Source organism: Salvelinus alpinus, chromosome 21, assembly GCF_045679555.1.
Source record: "Salvelinus alpinus chromosome 21, SLU_Salpinus.1, whole genome shotgun sequence".
In the NCBI taxonomy this organism is placed as follows: domain Eukaryota; kingdom Metazoa; phylum Chordata; class Actinopteri; order Salmoniformes; family Salmonidae; genus Salvelinus; species Salvelinus alpinus.
This window is the reverse complement of record NC_092106.1, coordinates 17,633,011-17,653,563: the sequence shown is the minus strand read 5'-3', so window position 1 is coordinate 17,653,563 and position 20,553 is coordinate 17,633,011. Positions and strand designations below refer to the sequence as shown.

The following is a 20,553-nucleotide window of genomic DNA, read 5'->3' as shown; positions in this document are numbered from 1 at the left end:
TTGGACACTGTGTTAACAAACCTCCAGATGAGCTTCCATGCCATACAACACTCCTTCCGTGGCCTCCAACTGCTCTTAAATGCTAGTAAAACTAAAGGCATACTTTTCAACCGATCGCTGCCTGCACGCGCCCGCCCGACTAGCATCACTTCTCTGGACGGTTCTGACTTAGAATATGTGGACAACTACAAATACCTCGGTGTCTGGTTAGACTGTAAACTGTCCTTCCAGACTCACATTAAGCATCTCCAATCCAAAATTAAATCTAGAATCGGCTTCCTATTTTGCAACAAAGCATCCTTCACTCATGCTGCCAAACATACCCTCGTAAAACTGACCATCCTACCAATCCTTGACTTCGGCGATGTTATTTACAAAATAGCCTCCAACACTCTACTCAGAAAATTGGATGTGGTCTATCACAGTGCCATCTGTTTTGTCACCAAAGCCCCATATACTACCCACCACTGCGACCTGTATGCTCTCGTTGGCTGGCCCTCGCTTCATATTCTTTGCCAACCCACTGGCTCCAGGTAAAGCCCCACCTTATCTCAGCTCACTGGTCACCATAGCAGCACCCACCCGTAGCACGCGCTCCAGCCGGTATATTTCACTGGTCATCCCCAAAGCCAACTCCTCGTTTGGCCGCCTTTCCTTTCCTGCTGCCAATGACTGGAACGAATTGCAAAAATCTGAAGCTGGAGTCTTATATCTCCCTCACTAACTTTAAGCATCAGCTGTCAGTGTAAATTACCGATCATTGTACTTGTACGCAGCCCATCTGTAAATAGCCCACCCAACTACCTCATCCCCATATTGTTCTTTTTTTTGTCCTTTGCACACCACTATCTCTACTTGCACATTCATCTTCTGCACATCTATCAATCCAGTGTTTAATTGCTAAAGAGTAATTATTTTGCCACTATGGCCTATTTATTGCTTTACCTCACTAATCTTACTACATGTGCACACACTGCATATATATTTTTCTATTGTGTTATTGACTATACGTTTGTTTATCCCATGTGTAACTGTGTTGTTTGTGTCGCACTGCTTTATCTTGGCCAGGTCGCAGTTGTAAATGAGAACTTGTTCTCAACTGGCCTACCTGGTTAAATAAAGGTGAAATAAAAAATAAAAATACAGTGTCATTTCATTTTGCTCTGAATAGTACGGAGTGTTGCTGGCCTTTTACTGTGGCCAAACAGCTTAAAATGGGGTGCCTGGACACTATATGGTACATTTTGGAAAATGTACAAAGTTTCAATACCGGGAATAATTCCTATTTATTCAGAGAGTCCCTGGAAATATGTCAGGGTTCTCCCAAAATAGGATTGTCGCTGGGCCACATTGAGGCTGCACCATCATGTAAAGATTTCACAGCAAGTGACACTGATATTAAGTAATAATAGAGTAGGCCTAACTTTGATCGCCAATGACATTGTTGTGAATTGCAAAACAGGCCATTCATAAATTCAGAGCGTTATCATGTTCCTCAATTAATTCAGCACATTTCAGCAGTAGCATAGGCCTAGGCTATCTCGACACAGCGTGGCACCTAAAGACTCTCAGACCATGAGGAACAAGATTCTCTGGTCTGATGTAGCCAAGATTGAGCTCTTTGGCCTTAAAGCCAAGCGTCACGTCAGGAGGAAACCTGGCACCATCCCTACGGTGAAGCATTGTGGGCGCAGCATCATGCTGTGGAGAAGTTTTTCAGCTGCAGGGACTGGGAGACTAGTCAGGATTGAGGCAAAGAGGAACGGATCCCAGATGAAAACCTGCTCCAGAGCGCTCAGGACCTCCGACTGGGGTGAAGGTTCCCCTTCCAACAGGACAACGACCCTAAGCACACAGCCAAGACAACGCAGGAATGGCTTCGGGACAAGTCTCTCAATGTCCTTGAGTGGCCCAGCCAGAGCCCGGACTTGAACCCGATCGAACATCTCTGGGGAGACCTGAAAATAGCTGTGCAGCGACGCTCCCCATCCAACCTGACAGAGCTTGAGAGGATCTGCAGAGAAGAATGGGAGAAACTCCCCAAATACATGTGTGCCAAACCTTTCTAAAAACCTGTTTTTGCTTTATCATTATGGGGTATTGTGTGTAGATTGATGAGGGGGAAAAAACTATTTAATCCATTTTATAATAAGGCTGTAACGTAACAAAATGTAGAAAAAGTCAAGGGGCCTGAATACTTTCTGAAGGCACTGTATGAACTGATACGAAAAACAACACTTGATTCAACACTTCCAGTTTTTCTAATTCAATTATTATACAACATTCTTGCCACCAACAGAATGCTATATATATGTTCAACATAATCTTACACTCAATTCCTGCAAATATGTAAAAAAAAAAGTATTTCAGCACATTTCATGCGTTTTGTGTGGCTTAATTAGTGTGAAAATACACACATTTTTGTGCAACTAAATTCATAGGAAAATATAAAAATATTTGTGCGACTTCATTCATAGGAAAATATGTTTTTTGGGGGGCAAACTTCCATCTTTTGAAAGTAGAAAGAGGAGGAAGGGAAGCGCTACTAAGGTACACTATAGTATATTTTGGTAGATAGAAGGTGCTCTTTGGTAAAAGGTGTAAATTGGTCATAAAAAAGAAAGGAGGACCAAGGCACTCTTCATATAATTAATTAAAATGCCTTTATTAGTATGGCATGTTCAATAGAAACAAAGTTGTTTAAAAACCAACGCGTTTCGGCTGCATGGCCTTCATCAGGGAGTACAGAAAAAGGAGAATACAATGTCCTCTTTTGAAAGGCTTTTCCAATTAGCCCTAATTAGAAGAGGGAGTGGTTACCAAATTGGACACACCTAGTAAGCAATAATATACACATGGAAAGGTGAAATACTGTAGCTATGTTATCATGAGCATACAACTCCAAGCTAGAAGCATCAGAACACCCAGAGAGGCAGTTCCAACCCTAACCATGACTGGGAGAAGTGTCCAGAACAAGAAAGCAATATATTCCACAGTACACCAGACCACAGCAAAACATGAACAACAGTCCAAACATAGCTGAGGGCAATTGAGCAAAATGTCCACTAGATGACAGCAAATGGACCCATCACGACCCTACAGGAAGGGTGAGAAATCCATATCTTCATTTAAACCAGGGTACTTAGTGGCCTGTAGTTTGTAAATCCAAAAACGTTCCCTTTGGTTTAACTGTTTAAGACGGTCCCCTTTTCTAATAGAGGCCGGAACATGATCAATACCCATAGCTTGTAGGGAGGCAGGGTTGCCATGGTGTAAGGACTTGTAGTGCCTTGCCATGGGGTAGTCTTCATTGCCTACCCGTATGGCGTACTTGTGTTCCGCCAAGCGATCTTGAAGGCGTCTCTTTGTCCGTCCAATGTAGAACACCTTGCACTGTGGACATTCCAATCTATAGATGACATGAGTGGTTTTGCAGTTAATAAAATGCTTGAGGTAATACTCCATTTTAGAAGCTGTGTCAACAAAATACTTTTTCTGTGCAATATTACTGCAATGGTTACATTTAAAAGAGCCCTTGGGTTTGTGGTCAAGCCAAGTTTTTTGAGAGTCACCCGGAAGATAACTGTGGACTAATTTGTCATTTAGGGTAGGACATCTCTTAAAGCTTATGACTGGTGGTTCAGGAAAGACTTGGCGTAGTAGCGTATCACTTTGGATGATTCCCCAATTATTTTTAAATTATTCTTTTAATGTTCTCTGCTTCAGTGCTGTATTTTGTAACAAAATACACTCTCTGATGTATCACGGGGCACTCCTCTTCGTAACAAGTTCTCTCTGTCAAGTAATCCAGCCCTTATACCTGCATCTTTCAGGACCTGAACGCTGTAGCCCCGATCCAAAAAGCGATTCTCCAATTCAGCAGATTTGACACTGTAGTCTGTTTCCTGATCGTAAATTCTGCGGACTCTTTGGAATTGGCCATATGGAATATTCTCTTTTAGCCTTTTGGGGTGAAAGCTGTCTGCCCTCAGAATGGTATTCCCATCTGTAGGCTTCCTAAAGATTGATGTGTGCAAACAACCTTTGTCATTTTTACTAATGTCGAGGTCCAAAAAATGAATGTTATCCTTGCTGTATTCCATAGTTAGTTTGATGTTAGGGTTAATGCTGTTAAGGTATTGGTGGAAGGAAATAAGTTCATCTTCTGAGCCGGACCAAAACAGGCAAACATCATCAATATAGCGTCCCCACCATATAATCCGGTCAAAGAAATGGTTATTAGAAGGATCCAAAATGAAGTCATTTTCCCATTTACCCAAGTACAAACCAGCGTAGGAAGGGCTGTAGCAAGCTCCCATGGCACATCCTTTGACCTGTTTAAAAATACGGTCCTGAAAGATAAAGATGTGATGATTAAGAGTCCATTCAGTCAGTGATACAATGAATTCTGTAGGAGGCATCTCAGTTTCAGGCCGGGTACTCAAGAAATGGTGCATCGCTGCCAAACCTTGTTGATGCTCAATGGTGGTGTATAGAGACTCCACATCCATGGTGACTAAAAAGGAAGCTGTACCTATATTCTTCAATTCCTTAATTTTGTTCAACACATCTGTGGTATCTTGAAGATAGGCTGGAAGTGACATCAGAAAAGGCTTAATAAAGTAATCAATGTACTTAGAGATGGGTTCTGTCAGACTTTCATTACCACTAATGACTGGTCTGCCTGGGGGGTTTTCAAGATTTTTGTGGATTTTTGGAAGAAGGTAAAAAGAAGCCATACGCGGACTGCCATTGAAAAGAAATTTGAACTCATTGTCTGAAATGTAACCATTTTCCTTAGCTTCTGTGAGGATCCCTTTCAATTCAGTTTTTAGGTCCTCTGTAGGGTTGAAGGTAAGAGATTGGTAGAATTCGTCATTGTCTAATTGACGGTAGGCTTCTGTCACATATTTGTCTTTACACCACACTACTGTAGCACCACCTTTGTCTGCTTTTTTAATTACAATCCGTTCATTTTTGGACAATGATTCAACTGCATCCCTCTCTGTCTTAGAAAGATTACGTCGTGTTTTGTTGGAATCAATTTTACCCTTAAACAGATTCTCCACATCAAAATTAACTTTCTTGGCAAATGTATTTAGTGTGGCATTCTGGACTATGGGACAAAAAGTGGACTTGGGCTTAAAAGGTGTTTCTGAGGGAACAGAAACTGCCTGACCGGAGACACTGGCGTCTGTAGTTGGAGAGATGTTTTGCTTGTACCAGGCCTTCAGATGTAGATTCCTGTAGAAACGAAATAGGTCAATCTTTGTATTAAATTCATTAGTTGAATATGTGGGGGCAAAGGACAGTCCTTTAGACAAGACCCTTATGCAATCATCAGAAAGGGGTTCTCCAGAAATGTTGATCACAGCCTTGTTCTGGTCCTGCTCCGTGTGGTTGGATAGTCTTGAATTCTTCCTCCCCCTCCGTGTTGGCCTCTTCCGCGTCCTCTCCCTCTCTTGTTGAGGAACCTGCGTGACTCCTCTTCCTGATCTAAAAAATCTTGGGAGGAGCTGGCCTCTGAACATCTGGGGTGATCCTCATTGTATGCTCATGATAACATAGTTACAGTATTTCACCTTTCCATGTGTATATTATTGCTTACTAGGTGTGTCCAATTTGGTAACCACTCCCTCTTCTAATTAGGGCTAATTGGAAAAGCCTTTCAAAAGAGGACATTGTATTCTCCTTTTTCTGTACTCCCTGACGAAGGCCATGCAGCCGAAACGCGTCGGTTTTTAAACAACTTTGTTTCTATTGAACATGCCATACTAATAAAGGCATTTTAATTAATTATATGAAGGTCCTTGGTCCTCCTTTCTTTTTGAATCTTTTGAAAGTTATTGGAACAATGCATTTTGGGCAATGGTGTTCTACACTGCCTTTTTTGTGTCCCACAATTATTTATATAACAAAACAAACATGTTAACAAACCAATATTGTTAATCAACGAGGTTGTCACTGAAATATTTATAATATAATAGTAGCCTTACGTAAAAAAAAAAAAGTATTAATGCCATTGCTGTTTTCTATGCTTGTTTTCATTTTTTTGTGGTATCAATAAACGTATTTGATTGGGGAATGGGGATACATTTTCATGATGGGAAATTAATTCATCAATAAATGTGAGGAAACAGAAGACATGCAAAAAATATATGTTTGGTTTAAATTCCCCTGGTGCAACTGTATGGTATTTGCAACTATAACGAGTCTGGACTATGATCAATTAAGCCATATCAATGCAGGTAAACACGTTAATGTGAAATAATTCATTTTGTTGGCTTACACTTCCAAGGCCGTCTAATGATGATTATTATGGTTGTGTTAATCATGTTATATACTTAGGCTATTGTAACAAGGCATATGCCAGGATTGTAGGCCTACTGCCTCTGCCCAGAGGCCTACTAGGCTTTCATGGCAACATCAGTTAGAGCTCACTTTGCCAAGAATGAGCCCTGGTTAGAGTCCCTGTTGCAGCTTTCACTTTCTTACGCCACATTGGTGGCAGCTTTGGGATCACGTACAGATCACGTCTAGTTATGTGATCTAGTGGTGGGAAGCATTCTGTTTTTCAACATAGTGTTGGGAATAATTACATTGATATGTCTAGTGAACAATGGATAAGCAACAATGGGCATGACGGATAGAAGTAGTCACTACAGGTGTGATCAAGGCTTACATTAAAGTTGCCTGAAGCTGAATGGAAAGTGCTATGCCCTGACCAGTTATTCAGAAGAAAATCCTCTGTGACTGTCTAATTTAAATAAGTTAACTTAACAGTGTGGACTCATGACAAACATATTGTACACAAAAAGTACCTGTTTAAAGTGTTGTTACAACCATGGTGTTATTTTGTTACTGAAGCTTATACATCAAATAACCTAACAGTGATCTACATCCTATGGGTAGACAAATAATGTAAGTGTGTTCTGCAGCAAAACACAACTAGTCTTTTTTTAGGATGCAAGTAATATGAATCATTGTTGATCCATCCTGTTCTGATCTAATGAGATGGATGTAGGATTTTCTACGGCCTAGAATTGAGGCCTTTCCCAGTCATGAAGGAGGAAGCTAGGCCCCTCTTGGTTCTCATTAGCGAAGATTGAACAGTGCTGTCTAAAATATTGCATGTGACTAACGAACGGACGGAGACAGACCACAGTCCCCTCCCCGATTTCATCGTGGGGGACAACAATGTGATCAGTGGATGGGGTGTTAACTGACTGGCATACTTGTAAATGACCTATATTATCCCAATGCTGATGAGCACCTGATTTGTATTCTAGGGACAGTGAGTAGACTGGACCCTGGTTTTATGGACACACAATCGATCATTTTGCCTGTACAGTGCTATATTTGTGCCATAGTGTCCAGTTACTCCATTCAAACCTATCTGACGACAGTAAAAGTGCAGCAACACTTCCTATGACCTAGCTTGTTGTTCAAATGCACTTTTTTTGTAAAATAGGGATGGACACTAGTGAGTAAACTGGACAATGGTTTTATGGACACACAATCGGTAGTTTTTTCTGTGAAGTGCAATTTGTTCGTGCAACACAACAAACATAAACTAAGACTTTTCTTAAACATTACATTTCTAAATTGCATCCTTGAACAACAGCAGCAGTAAATTAACAATAATCATACAATCAAAATAATGTTACATTTTTTAAAATGGTCATTTTAGGCCTATATTTTTTGTTTTACCGGTAGGCTATTACTACTTACTGTATGTTCTTTACATTCATTTACTTAATCTCCAACCATTTCTCAATGTACTCTACTTTATAAAATTATTTGTCGTATATAATATAGTAATTCTCTTTGGTAAAAATGTTCACCCCATACATTTTTTGGACATAATTTTAACATTATGCACTATGCAAATCTGCAAAAACTTTTGATTTTGTATCATACACATATCGTTTTCACCGCGGACATTTATTTTGAAGGCATAATACGAAAACCGGATGTCTTAACCTTGCTGAGGTGATGCTATTAAAGCAAAGCTTGACATAGCTTCCGAGTTCGACTAGAGACCAAAATCGTCGGGCGTCGCCTGGTGGTTGAAGGCTATATTACAACCCTTTTTGAACATCTTCATTCAATGTTGCATTGTTGGCACTTTTGTGCCGGTTATTGTATGTAAAAAAAATATGTAGAAAATGGTTTGCATATAGCTTATAGCCAAAATGCTTTCACATAGAATGGGGGATCAGACAGTATTACAAAAAGATTTGCGTTGGCCGGGAATCGAACCCGGGTCAACTGCTTGGAAGGCAGCTATGCTCACCACTATACCACCAACGCTGACATGAAGCAACTATTGAACATGATCATACTTGAAGTAATAACTGTGATGTTTTTGTAATTAAAAAAGTTTAATTTATCTTTTTTAACTTGACCATATACATATCAGACTAGCTAATTAGCTAAATGTTCATAGAAAATAGGCAAACTTTTTGAAAATACGTCACGATTAAATAATGGAGATGTGCTAATGTTGCTAATGTTGTTCATTAGCTTGCTACTATTTGCGAGCGCCCCTGAATGAAGTCAGAAGCAGCAAACCAGCGAAAGAGCCTTCTTCAATATGGATTTATTTGACGATCTTCCAGAACCAACCCAAACCGCAGGTTGATAACTTGATATGTCACATTAAACATGTTTCATGAATTACACATTTAACATGTTTCAAGGTGTCGTAATCAAATAACGTTAGCTTGCTAATGCTAGCCCAGCCTCTGCTATAACGTGTTTGCTAACATTACATTAGTCAATTATGTGACGTTAGCTAGCCTTGTTTGGGTTAGGAAGTCAACTGCTATCTAGCACAGAGACAGAGAGAGCAACCAAATCTAGCTATCGAGCTAACGTTACCTGAACAAATATCATCTGACAGTTTCTTTTTTATAAGAATAGCTAGTCATTAATTTAATAGGCCCAGTGCAGTGGGTTTCCCGACTAGCTATCAAACGTTACTTGTTAGCTAAGCTGGAACAGCTAAGCTAGGTAGTTGACAGTAAGCAGTGGATGACTGAATAGCTATCTTTTCCCTTCATTGTGTGTCCCGGTTCGTCCTGCATCAGGTGAAGCCTCGGTACAGAAGACATGTCCATCACCCCTGGAGGACAGGGGGGCCAAGAGGAAAAGAGAGGCACCTGATGATGATGAGGTGGTGGAAGGACAAAAACTAGAAGAAAAGAAAGTTTGTAAAGGTTTTCGACATTTCCAAATGAATGTGCAGTATGTCACTTATTTTAAGTTTGTCTGTCTTGTCTGTTTGTCTGTGTCTGGGTGTAGAGTTACAACTAGCTATGAATCACTCTGTGTCCCCAGATGATCAATCTGAGTGAAAGTGATCACTCTGTGTCCCCAGGTGTGCCTATACTGAAGGGGTATGTAGCCGCTCGGAGGGGAGAGAGAGAGGAGATGCAGGACGCTCACATTCTCCTATCTGACATGAAAACCTGCCTGTCCACCCTTCCAACTACAGTGTAAGTCCCCTCTCTGACACAGGGCAGTGTCAGGATGAGTCCCAAAGTGCACCCTATTGCCAGTCATGTAGTGTCCTACTTTTGACCAGACCTTCCATAGGGCTCCAAAAGTAGTGCACTATATAGGTAAGAATATGTCTTTTGGGAGACATCCTAAGTCCCCTTCTCTCTAACATAGGGGAGTGTCAGTCTGTTAGGACCTGGAAGGTGTGGTGGTGTGCTCCAGTGAAGTAACGTACACTACTGTCTGTGTTGAAGGTCTCGTCTGGCCTACTTCGCTGTGTTCGACGGCCATGGAGGAGCTAGAGCCTCTCGCTTCGCTGCAGAACATCTTCACCACACTCTGGCCCTGAAGTTCCCTAAAGGTGAATGGAAAGACTCAGATCCCCTCTTCACTGTCAAAATACTGGGCTGTATTTATTTGTTGTGTTATCTCTTCACATATTCAATATACATCAGTTCATTCTTGAGATTTGGCTCCTGAGTGTCGCAGCGGTCTAAAGCACTGCATCTCAGTGTTAGAGGCGTCACTACAGACCCTGGTTTGAATCCAGGCTGTATCACAACCAGCCGTGTTTAGGAGTCCCATAGGGCGGTGCGCAATTGGCTCCGCGTTGTCTGGGTTTGGCCAGGGTAGGCTGTCATTGTAAATAAGAATTTGTTCTTAACTGACTTGCCTGGTTAAATAATAAAAAATTACTCTGATCACATGCCTATTCATCTTCAATAAACTTGGCTTTCATTTCTAGTGGTATTATCTCTTCACAATATTCTAGAAGATTCATCAATATCTAATGCATATTGTGTGTCTCCTCCCACAGTAGAAACTGAGAACCTGGACAAACTCGTGAAGAAGTGCCTACTAGATACCTTCCGACAAACAGATGAAGACTTCTTGAAAAAAGCCTCCAGCCAGTAAGTGCTTAGTCTTGTAAACCCGACCCTAGGCAACAGCAGTGACTAGGTTCTGGTAGATATGACGCACTCTCTTGGTAACTACGATAAGGAGGGGAAACAATCTGGGGTGGGTCCTCTTCAGACAGACAACTCTCCCAACAAATCACGAGGCAAACATGCCAGAACGTCATTATTCAAAACCAAAATTTGTGGTTTCAGTGAGTTGGTAGTTGATGTAAACTAGCCACTTGCAAAATGCACTCATTAAAAATCTCTGTGATCTCCATCTTGCTAGCTACTATTTGGTATTTTATTCAAGCGGATAAGGCAGTGATGTAGGTAGTGACGTAGTTCCTCTTTACCAGACTGACATTCTATTACGTACAGACGTGTTAAGCCGGAACAATGGGAGGCAACACGGATGTCTAGTAAGTGCTTTGAATGTCTGTGCATTACTATGGTTGAGTCCCAAATTACAACCTATTCCCTACATAGCTGTATATCCCAATTGGGCCATGATCAAAAGTAGTGCACTATGTAGGGGATAGGTTGCCATTTGGGAGTATTTTAGAAGCCTTATAAATTGATGAGCTAATCTGTCCTACATGAATGAATGTATGAAGCGATGTGTACAGTGTGTTTGGTCCCACAGGAAGCCTGCCTGGAAGGATGGCTCTACAGCCACCTGTATGTTAGTGGTGGATGACATGGTGTATGTAGCCAACCTGGGAGACAGCAGGGTAAGGTGCTCCTCTGCTCACACATTCCGTATATAGTGCACCACTTTTGACCAGTGCCCTATTGGCCCTGGGCTAAAGTAATGCACTAGGGAATAGGGTGCAATTTTATACGTAACCTTAGTTTGAACCTGTTTATTTAGCCATCATCAATGATGATATTGCCATAGGTAGCTGCTTTTTTATTCTGTTGCGTTGTAGTAAATTTCCTCACCTGTAACATTGTGTCTCTGTCTCTCTGTAGGCGGTTCTCTGTCGGATGGAACAGGAAATGCAGGGCGGAGATAGGAAGTGTGTCACTCTGGCGCTCAGTAAGGAACACAACCCCACCATCTACGAGGAGCGCATGAGGATCCAGCGGGCGGGGGGCACCGTGAGGTACTGGGCTTTCACTGGGCTTTCACTGGGCTTTCACTGGGCTTTCACTGGGCTTTCATATCCTTTCTCTGTATATCTGTGCCTGGAAAAAAACATCAATAACAAAAATAATCTTTGATAAGTACTAGTGATGTCCTTGACCTGCTCTGTGAGGAGGAATAACTATTTAATCAACTCTTTATCCATGGTTGCTGCTGTGTATGTTGCTGCAGGGATGGGCGAGTCCTTGGGGTGCTGGAAGTGTCCAGGTCTATAGGAGATGGACAGTACAAACGCATTGGAGTCATATCCACACCTGACCTCAGGCGCTGTCAGCTTACACCCAATGACAGGTAAGACACTGACTTTCAACCAATGATCGGTAAGACATGTACGGTTTCAACCAATGACAGGTAACACTATGCCAGGTTCTCCCGGCCGAGCCCTGTTCCAATACTTTGTAAATGCATGTTCTTTTACTCCCTTGAAGTAGTCACTGAACTGACATGATATGGGCTTGGAAAAGCTAATTGAATTTGTTGGCAGACTGATGGGTGAACTCTCTCTTTCTCTTTTTCTCTCTCTCAGGTTCATTATCCTGGGCTGTGATGGTCTGTTTAAAGTGTTCTCTGCAGAGGAAGCTGTTAAATACGTTCTCAACGTCTTGCAGGTATACATCATGCTCATAATGTGTGTTTATGGAAAAAAAGAGGTCTCATGATGTGTGTGTGTTTGCTGTGGTGTGTGACTGTGTGTTTGGAGTGTGTGTGTGACACTGTTTTGCGGGTATTTTCAGAATGGGAGTGTTGAGAGGAAGGAGGGACAGACTGATGAAGAGGGCCACTATGAAGCAGCATGTCAGAGACTGGCCAACGAGGCAGTGAGGAGAGGATGTGCTGACAACGTTACCGTCATACTGGTGTCTGTTAGCTTCTGAACAACAGACACCTGATCTGGCCCATCATTGATGTGTCTCATTGCGTGCCTCAGTGCCTCTGAGTGCTATGTCCACTGTGGCTCCAGACCTTAAAACACATGAACAGATCCCACCGCTGCCACCAACAGACGAACATCAGAAACATGTTGGTCAACCGTTCATTATAAAGGAGGTGTTCTAATCTCTAACTCAATGTGAACTGTATACCCTACGCATGCACACAATGCAAGAACGCAAATTTCGAATTGCTTGTGTTGCGTACCTGCGTAGGGTGTAAATCAGGCTTAATGCCCTGTACTGCTTATCCTGATGACTACTGATGATTTAAATGGGCTTTATGTTTTCTGATCAATACCTTGTCTTATCTCATTTGTGCACATGTTGTTTTATTGCCCTCAATGTTACATTTTCTTTTTCTTTGGTGTACTTTTAAGAAACTATTTCAGAACATAATTTCAGAGATTGTCCCCCAAAAAATAAAAAATGTATACAACTCTGTATGATCTAATCTGAAGCTGGTCTAGATTTAACGGACTCATGTCTTCCTCCAAGTCCCCTCCCCCCTGGATAATACAGATGTACAGTACCAGTCAAAAGTTTGGACACACCTACTCATTCAAGGGTTTTTCTTTATTTTTGCTATTTTCTACATTGTAGAATAATAGTGAAGACATCAAAACTATGAAATAACACATATGGAATGACGTAGTAACCAAAAAAGTGTTAAATATGTCTGAGATTCTTCAAAGTACCAGCCTTTTTTCAACTTAACCTTTATTTAACTAGGCAAGTCAGTTAAGAACAAATTCTTATTTACAATGACAGCCTAGGAACAGTGGGTTAACTGCCTTGTTCAGGGACAGAACAACAGATTTTTACCTTGTCAGCTCAGGGATTCGATCTAGCAACCTTCCGGTTACTGGCCCAATACGGTAACCACTACGCTGCCTGCCACCCCATGACAGCCTTTATGACAGCTTTGCACACTCTTGGCATTCTCTCAACCAGCTTCATGAGGTAGTCACCTAGAATACTTTTCCAACAGTCTTGAAGGAGTTCCCACATATGCTGAGCACTTGTTGGTTTTCCTTCACTCTGCGGTCCAACTCATCCCAAACCATCTCAATTGGGTTGAGGTCGGGTGATTGTGGAGCCCAGGTCATCTGATGCAGCACTCCATCACTCTCCTTGGTCAAATAGCCCTTACACAGCCTGGAGGTGTGTTTTGGGTCATTGTCCTGTTGAAAAACATGATAGTCCCACTAAGCGCAAACCAGATAGGATGGCGTATCACAGCAGATTGCCTTGAATTCAAAATAAATCACTGACAGTGTCACCAGCAAAGCACCCCCCCCACACCATTACACCACCATGCTTCATGGTGGGAACCACACATGCAGAGATCATCCGTTCACCTACTCTGTGTCTCACAAAGACACAGGCGGTTGGAACCAAAAATCTCTAATTTGGATTCATCAGACCAAAGGATGGATTTCCACCGGTCTAATGTCCATTGCCCAAGGAAGTCTATTCTTTGTATTGATGTCCTTTAGTAGTGGTTTCTTTGCAGCAATTTGACCATGAAGGCCTGATTCACGCAGTATCCTCTGAACAGTTTATGTTGAGATGTGTCTATTACTTGAACTCTGTGAAGCATTTATTTGGGCTGCAATTTCTGAGGCTGGTAACTAATGAACTTATCCTCTGCAGCAGAGGTAACTCTGGGTCTTCCTTTCATGTGGCGGTCCTCATGAGAGCCAGTTTCATCATAGCGCTTGATAGTTTTTGCAACTGCACTTGAAAAAACGTTCAGAATTGTTGAAATATTTCAGATTGACTGACCTTCATGTCTTAAAGTAGTGATGGACTGTCATTTCTCTTTGCTTATTTGAGCAGTTCTTGCCATAATATGGACTTGGTCTTTTACCAAATAGGGCTATCTTCTGTATACCAACTCTACCTTGTCACACCACAACTGATTGGCCCAAACGCATTAAGAAGGAAAGAAATTCCACAAATTCCACAAATTAACTTTTAACAAGGCATACCTGTTAATTGAAATGCATTCCAGGTGACTACCTCATGAAGCTGGTTGAGAATGCCAAGAGTCTTCAAAGCTGTCATAAAGGCAAAGGGTGGCTACTTTGAAGAATCTCAAATATAAAATATATTTTGACTTTGGTTACTACATGACTCCATATGTGTTATTTCATAGTTTTGATGTCTTCACTATTATTCTACAATGTAGAAAATATAAAAAATAAAGAAAAACGATAGAATTTTTATTTTATTTATTTCACCTTTATTTAACCAGGTAAGCCAGTTGAGAACAAGTTCTCATTTACAACTGCGACCTGGCCAAGATAAAGCAAAGTAGTGCGACAAAAACAACAACACAGAGTTACACATAAACAAACGTACAGTCAATAACACAATAGAAAAATATATTACAGTGTGTGCAAATGTAGAAGAGTAGGGAGATGGGCAATAAATAGGCCATAGAGACGAAATAATTACAATTTAGCATTAATACTGGAGTGAAAGATGTGCAGATGATGATATGCAAGTAGAGATACTGGGGTGCAAAAGAGAAAGAGGGTAAGTAATAATATGGGGATGAGGTATTTAGGTGTGCTATTTACAGATTGGCTGTGTACTGGTACAGTGATCGGTAAACTGCTCTGACAGCTGATGCTTGAAGTTAGAGAGGGAGATATAAGACTCCAGCTTCAGGGATTTTTGCAATTCGTGTTGGAGGCTATTTTGTAAATGACATCGCCGAAGTCAAGGATTGGTAGGATAGTTCGTTTTACGTGGGTATGTTTGGCAGCATGAGTGAAGGATGTTTTGTTGCGAAATGGAAACCGATTCTAGATTTCATTTTGGATTGGAGATGCTTAATGTGAGTCTGGAAGGAGAGTTTACAGTCTAACCAGACACCTAGGTATTTGTAGTTGTCCACATATTCTAGATCAGAACTGTCCAGAGTAGTGATGCTAGTCGGGCGGGAGGGTGCAGGCAGCAATCGGTTGAAGAGCATGCACTTAGTTTTACTAGCATTTAAAAGCAGTTGGAGGCCACCGAAGGAGTGTTGTATGGCGTTGAAGCTTGTTTGGAGGTTTGTTAGCACAGTGTCCAAATAATGATTACGTGTGTCCAAACTTCTTACTGGTGCTGTATGATCAATTTGTAGGTCACCTGGGATACACTTGGGAACCCCATCTCTAACAATAGCCTACTATTTCTCTCCCACAGTAACGAATTGGTTTGGCCATTAGATGGTGCTATCAAACCGTTTCTCAACCTTACTCATGATGACGGCCTGTAATGGGTGAGACAGAGACTTACGCTATCAGACAGAGCTACACATCTTCAGCTTCTCTTGGTAGGTATGCCTCAGGAGATATACACTGTACAAACATATAAACGCAACATGTAAAGTGTTGGTCCCATGTTTCACGAGCTGAAATAAAAGATCCCAGAAATTTTAGATACGCACAAAAAAGCTTATTTCTCTCAAATTCTGTGCACAAATTTGTTTACAGCCCTTTTTAGTGAGCATTTCTCATTTGCCAAGATAATCCATCCACTTATGAGGTGTGGCCTATCAAGAAGCTGATTAAACAGCATGATCATTACACAAGTGGGCCTTGTGCTGGGGACAATAAAAGGCCACTCTAAAATGTGCAGTTTTGTCACAACACAATGCCACAGATGTGTCAAGTTTTGAGGGAGCGTGCAGTTGGCATGCAGACTGCAGGAATGTCCACTGGAGCTGTTGCCAGCTAATTTAATGTTCATTTCTCTACCATAAGCCGCCTCCAAAGTCATTTTAGAGAATTTGGCAGTATGCCCAACCAGTCTCACAACAGCAGACCACGTATATGGGTTGTGTGGGTGAGCGTTTTGCTGTCAAGGTTGTGAACAGAGTGCCCTATGGTGGCGGTGGAATTATGGTATGGGCAGGCATAAACTTAGGAAAACGAATAAAATTGCCTTTTACCAATGGCAATTGGAATGTACAGAGATACTGTGAAGAGATCCTGAGGCCCATTGTCATGCCACTCATCTGCTGCCATCACCTCATGTTTTAGCATAATGCATAATGCACGGCCCCATGTCGCAAGGATCTGTAAACAATTCCTGGAAGCTGAAAATGTCCCAGTTCTTCCATGGCCTGCATACTCACCAGACATGTCACCCATTGAGCATGTTTGAGATGCTCCGGATCGACGTGTACGACAGCGTATTCCAGTTTCCGCCAATATCCAGTAACTTTGCACAACCTTTCAAGAGGAATGGGACAACATTCCACAGGCCACAATCAACATCCTGATCAACTCTATGCAAAGGAGATGTGTCTCACTGCATGAGGCAAATTGTGGTCACACCAGATACTGACTGGTTTTCTTATCCATCCCTCCACTGTTTTTTTTAAGGTATCTGTGACCAACAGATGCATATCTGTATTCCCACTCATGTGAAATCTATAGATTAGAGCCTAATTAATTTCTTTCAATTGACTGATTTCCTTATATGAACTGTAGCTCATTAAAATCATAGAAATTGTTGCATGTTGCGTTTATATTTTTGTTCAGTATATATGTAGACATACTACTTTTTCTCCACATTGAGTTCACAATATTATAATATTTATTTGGTATGGAACGAATGACCGGTCATTCTAATAATGATATATTTCATTTGTATAGCACTTTTCATTACAGCAAGAATCTCAGAGTTGCTCTTAAAACAACAAAACAAAACATTTCAGTTAGCCTATTGACAATTCTTCCACGGTCATCCACAGAGGCAGGTGCAAGTCCAACAGGTCACATCCTGTGTCTGATCCACTCTCCATGCGCACCTTCCTCACCCTTCCGTCCACGTCTCTTCCGACTGAGGCCGAAATGAAGAGTTGAGGCCCAGATTGTTACGTCCGTTGTCAATTGAATGTGACCAAAGCGCAGCGTGGAAAGTGTTCATCATACTTTATTAGAATGAACACCAAAAACAACAAAGGAAAAAACGAACGTAAAGTTCTGCAGGGCTAAACAGCTACTGTGCAAAAACAACATCCCACAAACTAGGGTGGAAAACAGGCTGCCTAAGTATGATTCCCAATCAGAGATAATGATTGACAGCTGCCTCTGATTGGGAACCATACCCGTCCAACAAAGAAATAGAAAACTAGAATGCCCACCCAAATCACACCCTGACCTAACCAAATAGAGAAATAAAAAGGCTCTCTAAGGTCAGGGCGTGACACAGATGAAGGTTTGAGGCCCAGATGGTTTGAGGCCCAGATGAAGGTTTGAGGACCAGATGAAGGCTTGAGCAGGGGGAAACAATGTTCAGATCCAGGGGGGAAACAAGTCAGCAGTCAGATGAAGGTTTGAGGCCCAGATGAAGGTTTGAGGCCCAGATGAAGGTTTGAGGCCCAGATGAAGGTTTGAGGACCAGATGAAGTATTGAGCAGGGGGAAACAATGTTCAGATCCAGGGGGGAAACAAGTCAGCAGTCAGGTCACTTCTTGCCACCCCCAGTCGTATTATAGGCATATAGCTTGTTCATAAATATGTCATATTGATATAGAAAACATGGCTGTTTTAGAGTATTTGCGAATATGTGTAGGTGTGCAGACAGGTTATCCAAGGTTTGCAGACAGTGTATCCATGGTGCGTACCCTGACAGAATGTTCAGTGCTCTCTGGGATCCTTGGGACGTCCCTACCCTAACTGTTCTGTGCACAGACCCTGACAGAACAGTTGTTTTTTCTGTTATCTGTGTTCCTCCTGAATCAGTGTTGTGTTTATGGAAGACGTTGGATGTTCTAATAGCTTGCCTCAGGCTGTTGAATTAAATAACCATATCATTCTTCAGATAACTCTGCTCTTATATCATCACCAGCCAGCCAGACTGACTGAGAGCTGCATCTGTTAGAGCAGGCTGCAGGATTCCTCTCTCTCTCTCTCTCTCTCTCTCTCTCTCTCTCTCTCTCTCTCTCTCTCTCTCTCTCTCTCTCTCTCTCTCTCTCTCTCTCTCTCTCTCTCTCTCTCTCTCTCTCTCTCTCTCTCTCTCTCTCTCTCTCTCTCTCTCTCTCTCTCTCTCTCTCTCTCTCTCTCTCTCTCTCTCTCTCTCTCCCTCTCTCTCTCTCTCTCTCTCTCTCTCTCTCTCTCTCTCTCTCTCTCTCTCTCTCTCTCTCTCTCTCTCTCTCTCTCTCTCTCTCTCTCTCTCTCTCTCTCTCTCTCTCTCTCTCTCTCTCTCAGTGTGTGTGTTTCTCTCTGCCCCCCCCCCCTCTCACTCTGTCAGTTTCCCTGGCTCCCTCTATCTCTGTGTTTCTCTCCCTGCCCCCCCCCCTTCTCTCTCTCTCTGTCTGTCTGTCTCTCTGTCTTTCTCTTTGTTTTTCTCTCAACCTCCCCCCCTCTTGCTCTCGCTCTTTCTCTCTATGCCTGGTTATATGAAAGGTTTCGACTCCTGCTGTGTTGACTAACTAACACTGAGGTTTCTGACTGATCCAAGAATATAGAATCCATCAGAATGTCCAGCATCACACAACCAATAGGAGTCACACAGCATTGGGACCAGCCTGACTAAGACAATCTGACTGATATAGCAGAGAGAGAGATACATAATCTCACCACCACAAAGTACTGTATGTCTTGCAGTAGTAAACATAAAATATCAGTAATAGTATGCTGCCTGGTAGTAATACTATGCTGGTACATAGCCTGGTAGAAATAGCATGCTGGTACATAGCCTGGTAGAAATAGCATGCTGATACATAGCCTAGTAGTAATAGTTTGCTGCTCATGTAGATTTTGTAAATAAAAAATAAAAATAATTATTCCCTTTATTTAACTAGGCAAGTCAGTTAAGAACAAATTCTTATTTTCAATGACGGCCTAGGAGTGAACAATGAGAACGATGGGAGGATGAGTGGAGGGCAGGATGGAGGTAGAGAGGGAGGGAGAGGAGGAGATGAGGGAGGGAGAGGAAGAGTTGAGGGAGGGAGTGGAGGGCTTGAGGAAGGGAGTGGATGGAGGGAGAGGGGAGGGAGGGAGAGAGGGAGAGGAGAGCTGGAGGGAGGAACAGGAGGGCTGGAGGGGGGAGATGAGAACTGGAGAGAGGGAGAGGAGAGCTGGAGGGAGGGAGAGAAGTGGTGGAGGGAGAGGAGGGCTGGAGGGAGGGAGAGGAGGGCTGGATAGAGGGAGAGGAGAGCTGGAGAGAGGGAAAGGAGAGCTGGAGGGAGGGAGAGGAGAGCTGGAAGGAGGGAGAGGAAAGCTGGAGGGAGGGAGAGAAGGGCTGGAGGGAGGGAGAGGAGAGCTGGAGGGAGGGAGAGGAGAGCTGGAGGGAGGGAGAGGAGGGCTGGAGGGAGAGGAGAGCTGGAGGGAGGGAGAGAAGTGGTGGAGGGAGGGAGGGAGAGGAGAGCTGGAGGGAGGGAGGGAGAGAAGGGCTGGAGGGAGGGAGAGGAGAGCTGGAGGGAGGGAGAGGAGAGAAGGGCTGGAGGGAGGGAGAGGAGAGCTGGAGGGAGAGGAGAGCTGGAGGGAGGGAGAGGAGGGCTGGAGGGAGGGAGAGGAGAGCTGGAGGGAGGGAGAGTAGGGTTGGAGTGAGGGAGAGGAGGGCTAGGGGCCCCTGTAAGTGCATGTAAATGAGATGAAGCTGTCAGTCATTCAGTTCTTTCTTTCTTCGGACTCCCCTCTTTTCATTTCTTTCCCTCTTCCCCCTCTCCGTCTCTATCACTCTCTTTCCAGATTCTTCTGTATATTTTAAATCAGTTGGAAGAATCGCATTTGGACTGTGCTGCAGTTGGAATAGTTAATGTGATGTCACCACTGGAGCTTCGTCAACCCTCCGTCCCCGTCCCCGTCCTCCCCTACACCCCTCCCTTTAAGCTAATGTGTGTGTGTGTGTGTGTGTGTGTGTGTGTGTGTGTGTGTGTGTGTGTGTGTGTGTGTGTGTGTGTGTGTGTGTGTGTGTGTGTGTGTGTGTGTGTGTGTGTGTGTGCGTGCGTGCGTGCGTGCGTGCGTATGCTTATACGTGTGTCTGATTGAAGGGGGATGGTCGCTTTTGTCACCAGCTGACAGGACAGTGACAGCGTTTCATACAGATTTCACACTGCAGT

The 20,553-nt window shown here is 42.8% G+C and overlaps 1 protein-coding gene and 1 non-coding gene across 4 annotated transcripts; one reads left to right on the top strand and one right to left on the bottom strand.

The window, feature by feature from the left end:
• Window positions 1–8,241: 8,241 nt before the first annotated feature.
• trnag-ucc (transfer RNA glycine (anticodon UCC)) lies at window positions 8,242–8,313 on the bottom strand. Its single transcript has one exon. It is a non-coding gene; the product is annotated as a tRNA-Gly (tRNA).
• Window positions 8,314–8,325: 12 nt separating this feature from the next.
• Window positions 8,326–12,926, top strand: ilkap (integrin-linked kinase-associated serine/threonine phosphatase). 3 transcript variants are annotated; one of them, XM_071357153.1, is made up of 11 exons: window positions 8,326–8,350; window positions 8,527–8,639; window positions 9,093–9,215; window positions 9,383–9,500; window positions 9,759–9,865; window positions 10,322–10,415; window positions 11,050–11,137; window positions 11,379–11,512; window positions 11,725–11,844; window positions 12,080–12,161; window positions 12,288–12,926. In XM_071357153.1, the coding sequence occupies exons 2-11, from the start codon at window positions 8,597–8,599 to the stop codon at window positions 12,426–12,428; spliced, it is 1,050 nt and encodes a 349-aa protein (XP_071213254.1). In that variant the 5' UTR covers window positions 8,326–8,350; window positions 8,527–8,596; the 3' UTR covers window positions 12,429–12,926. The 3 variants fall into 3 exon arrangements, with proteins under 3 accessions (XP_071213254.1, XP_071213252.1, XP_071213253.1); XM_071357151.1 differs by having other exon boundaries at window positions 9,093–9,221; XM_071357152.1 differs by having other exon boundaries at window positions 8,328–8,350; window positions 9,093–9,221; window positions 10,325–10,415.
• The last annotated feature ends 7,627 nt before the right edge of the window (window positions 12,927–20,553 follow it).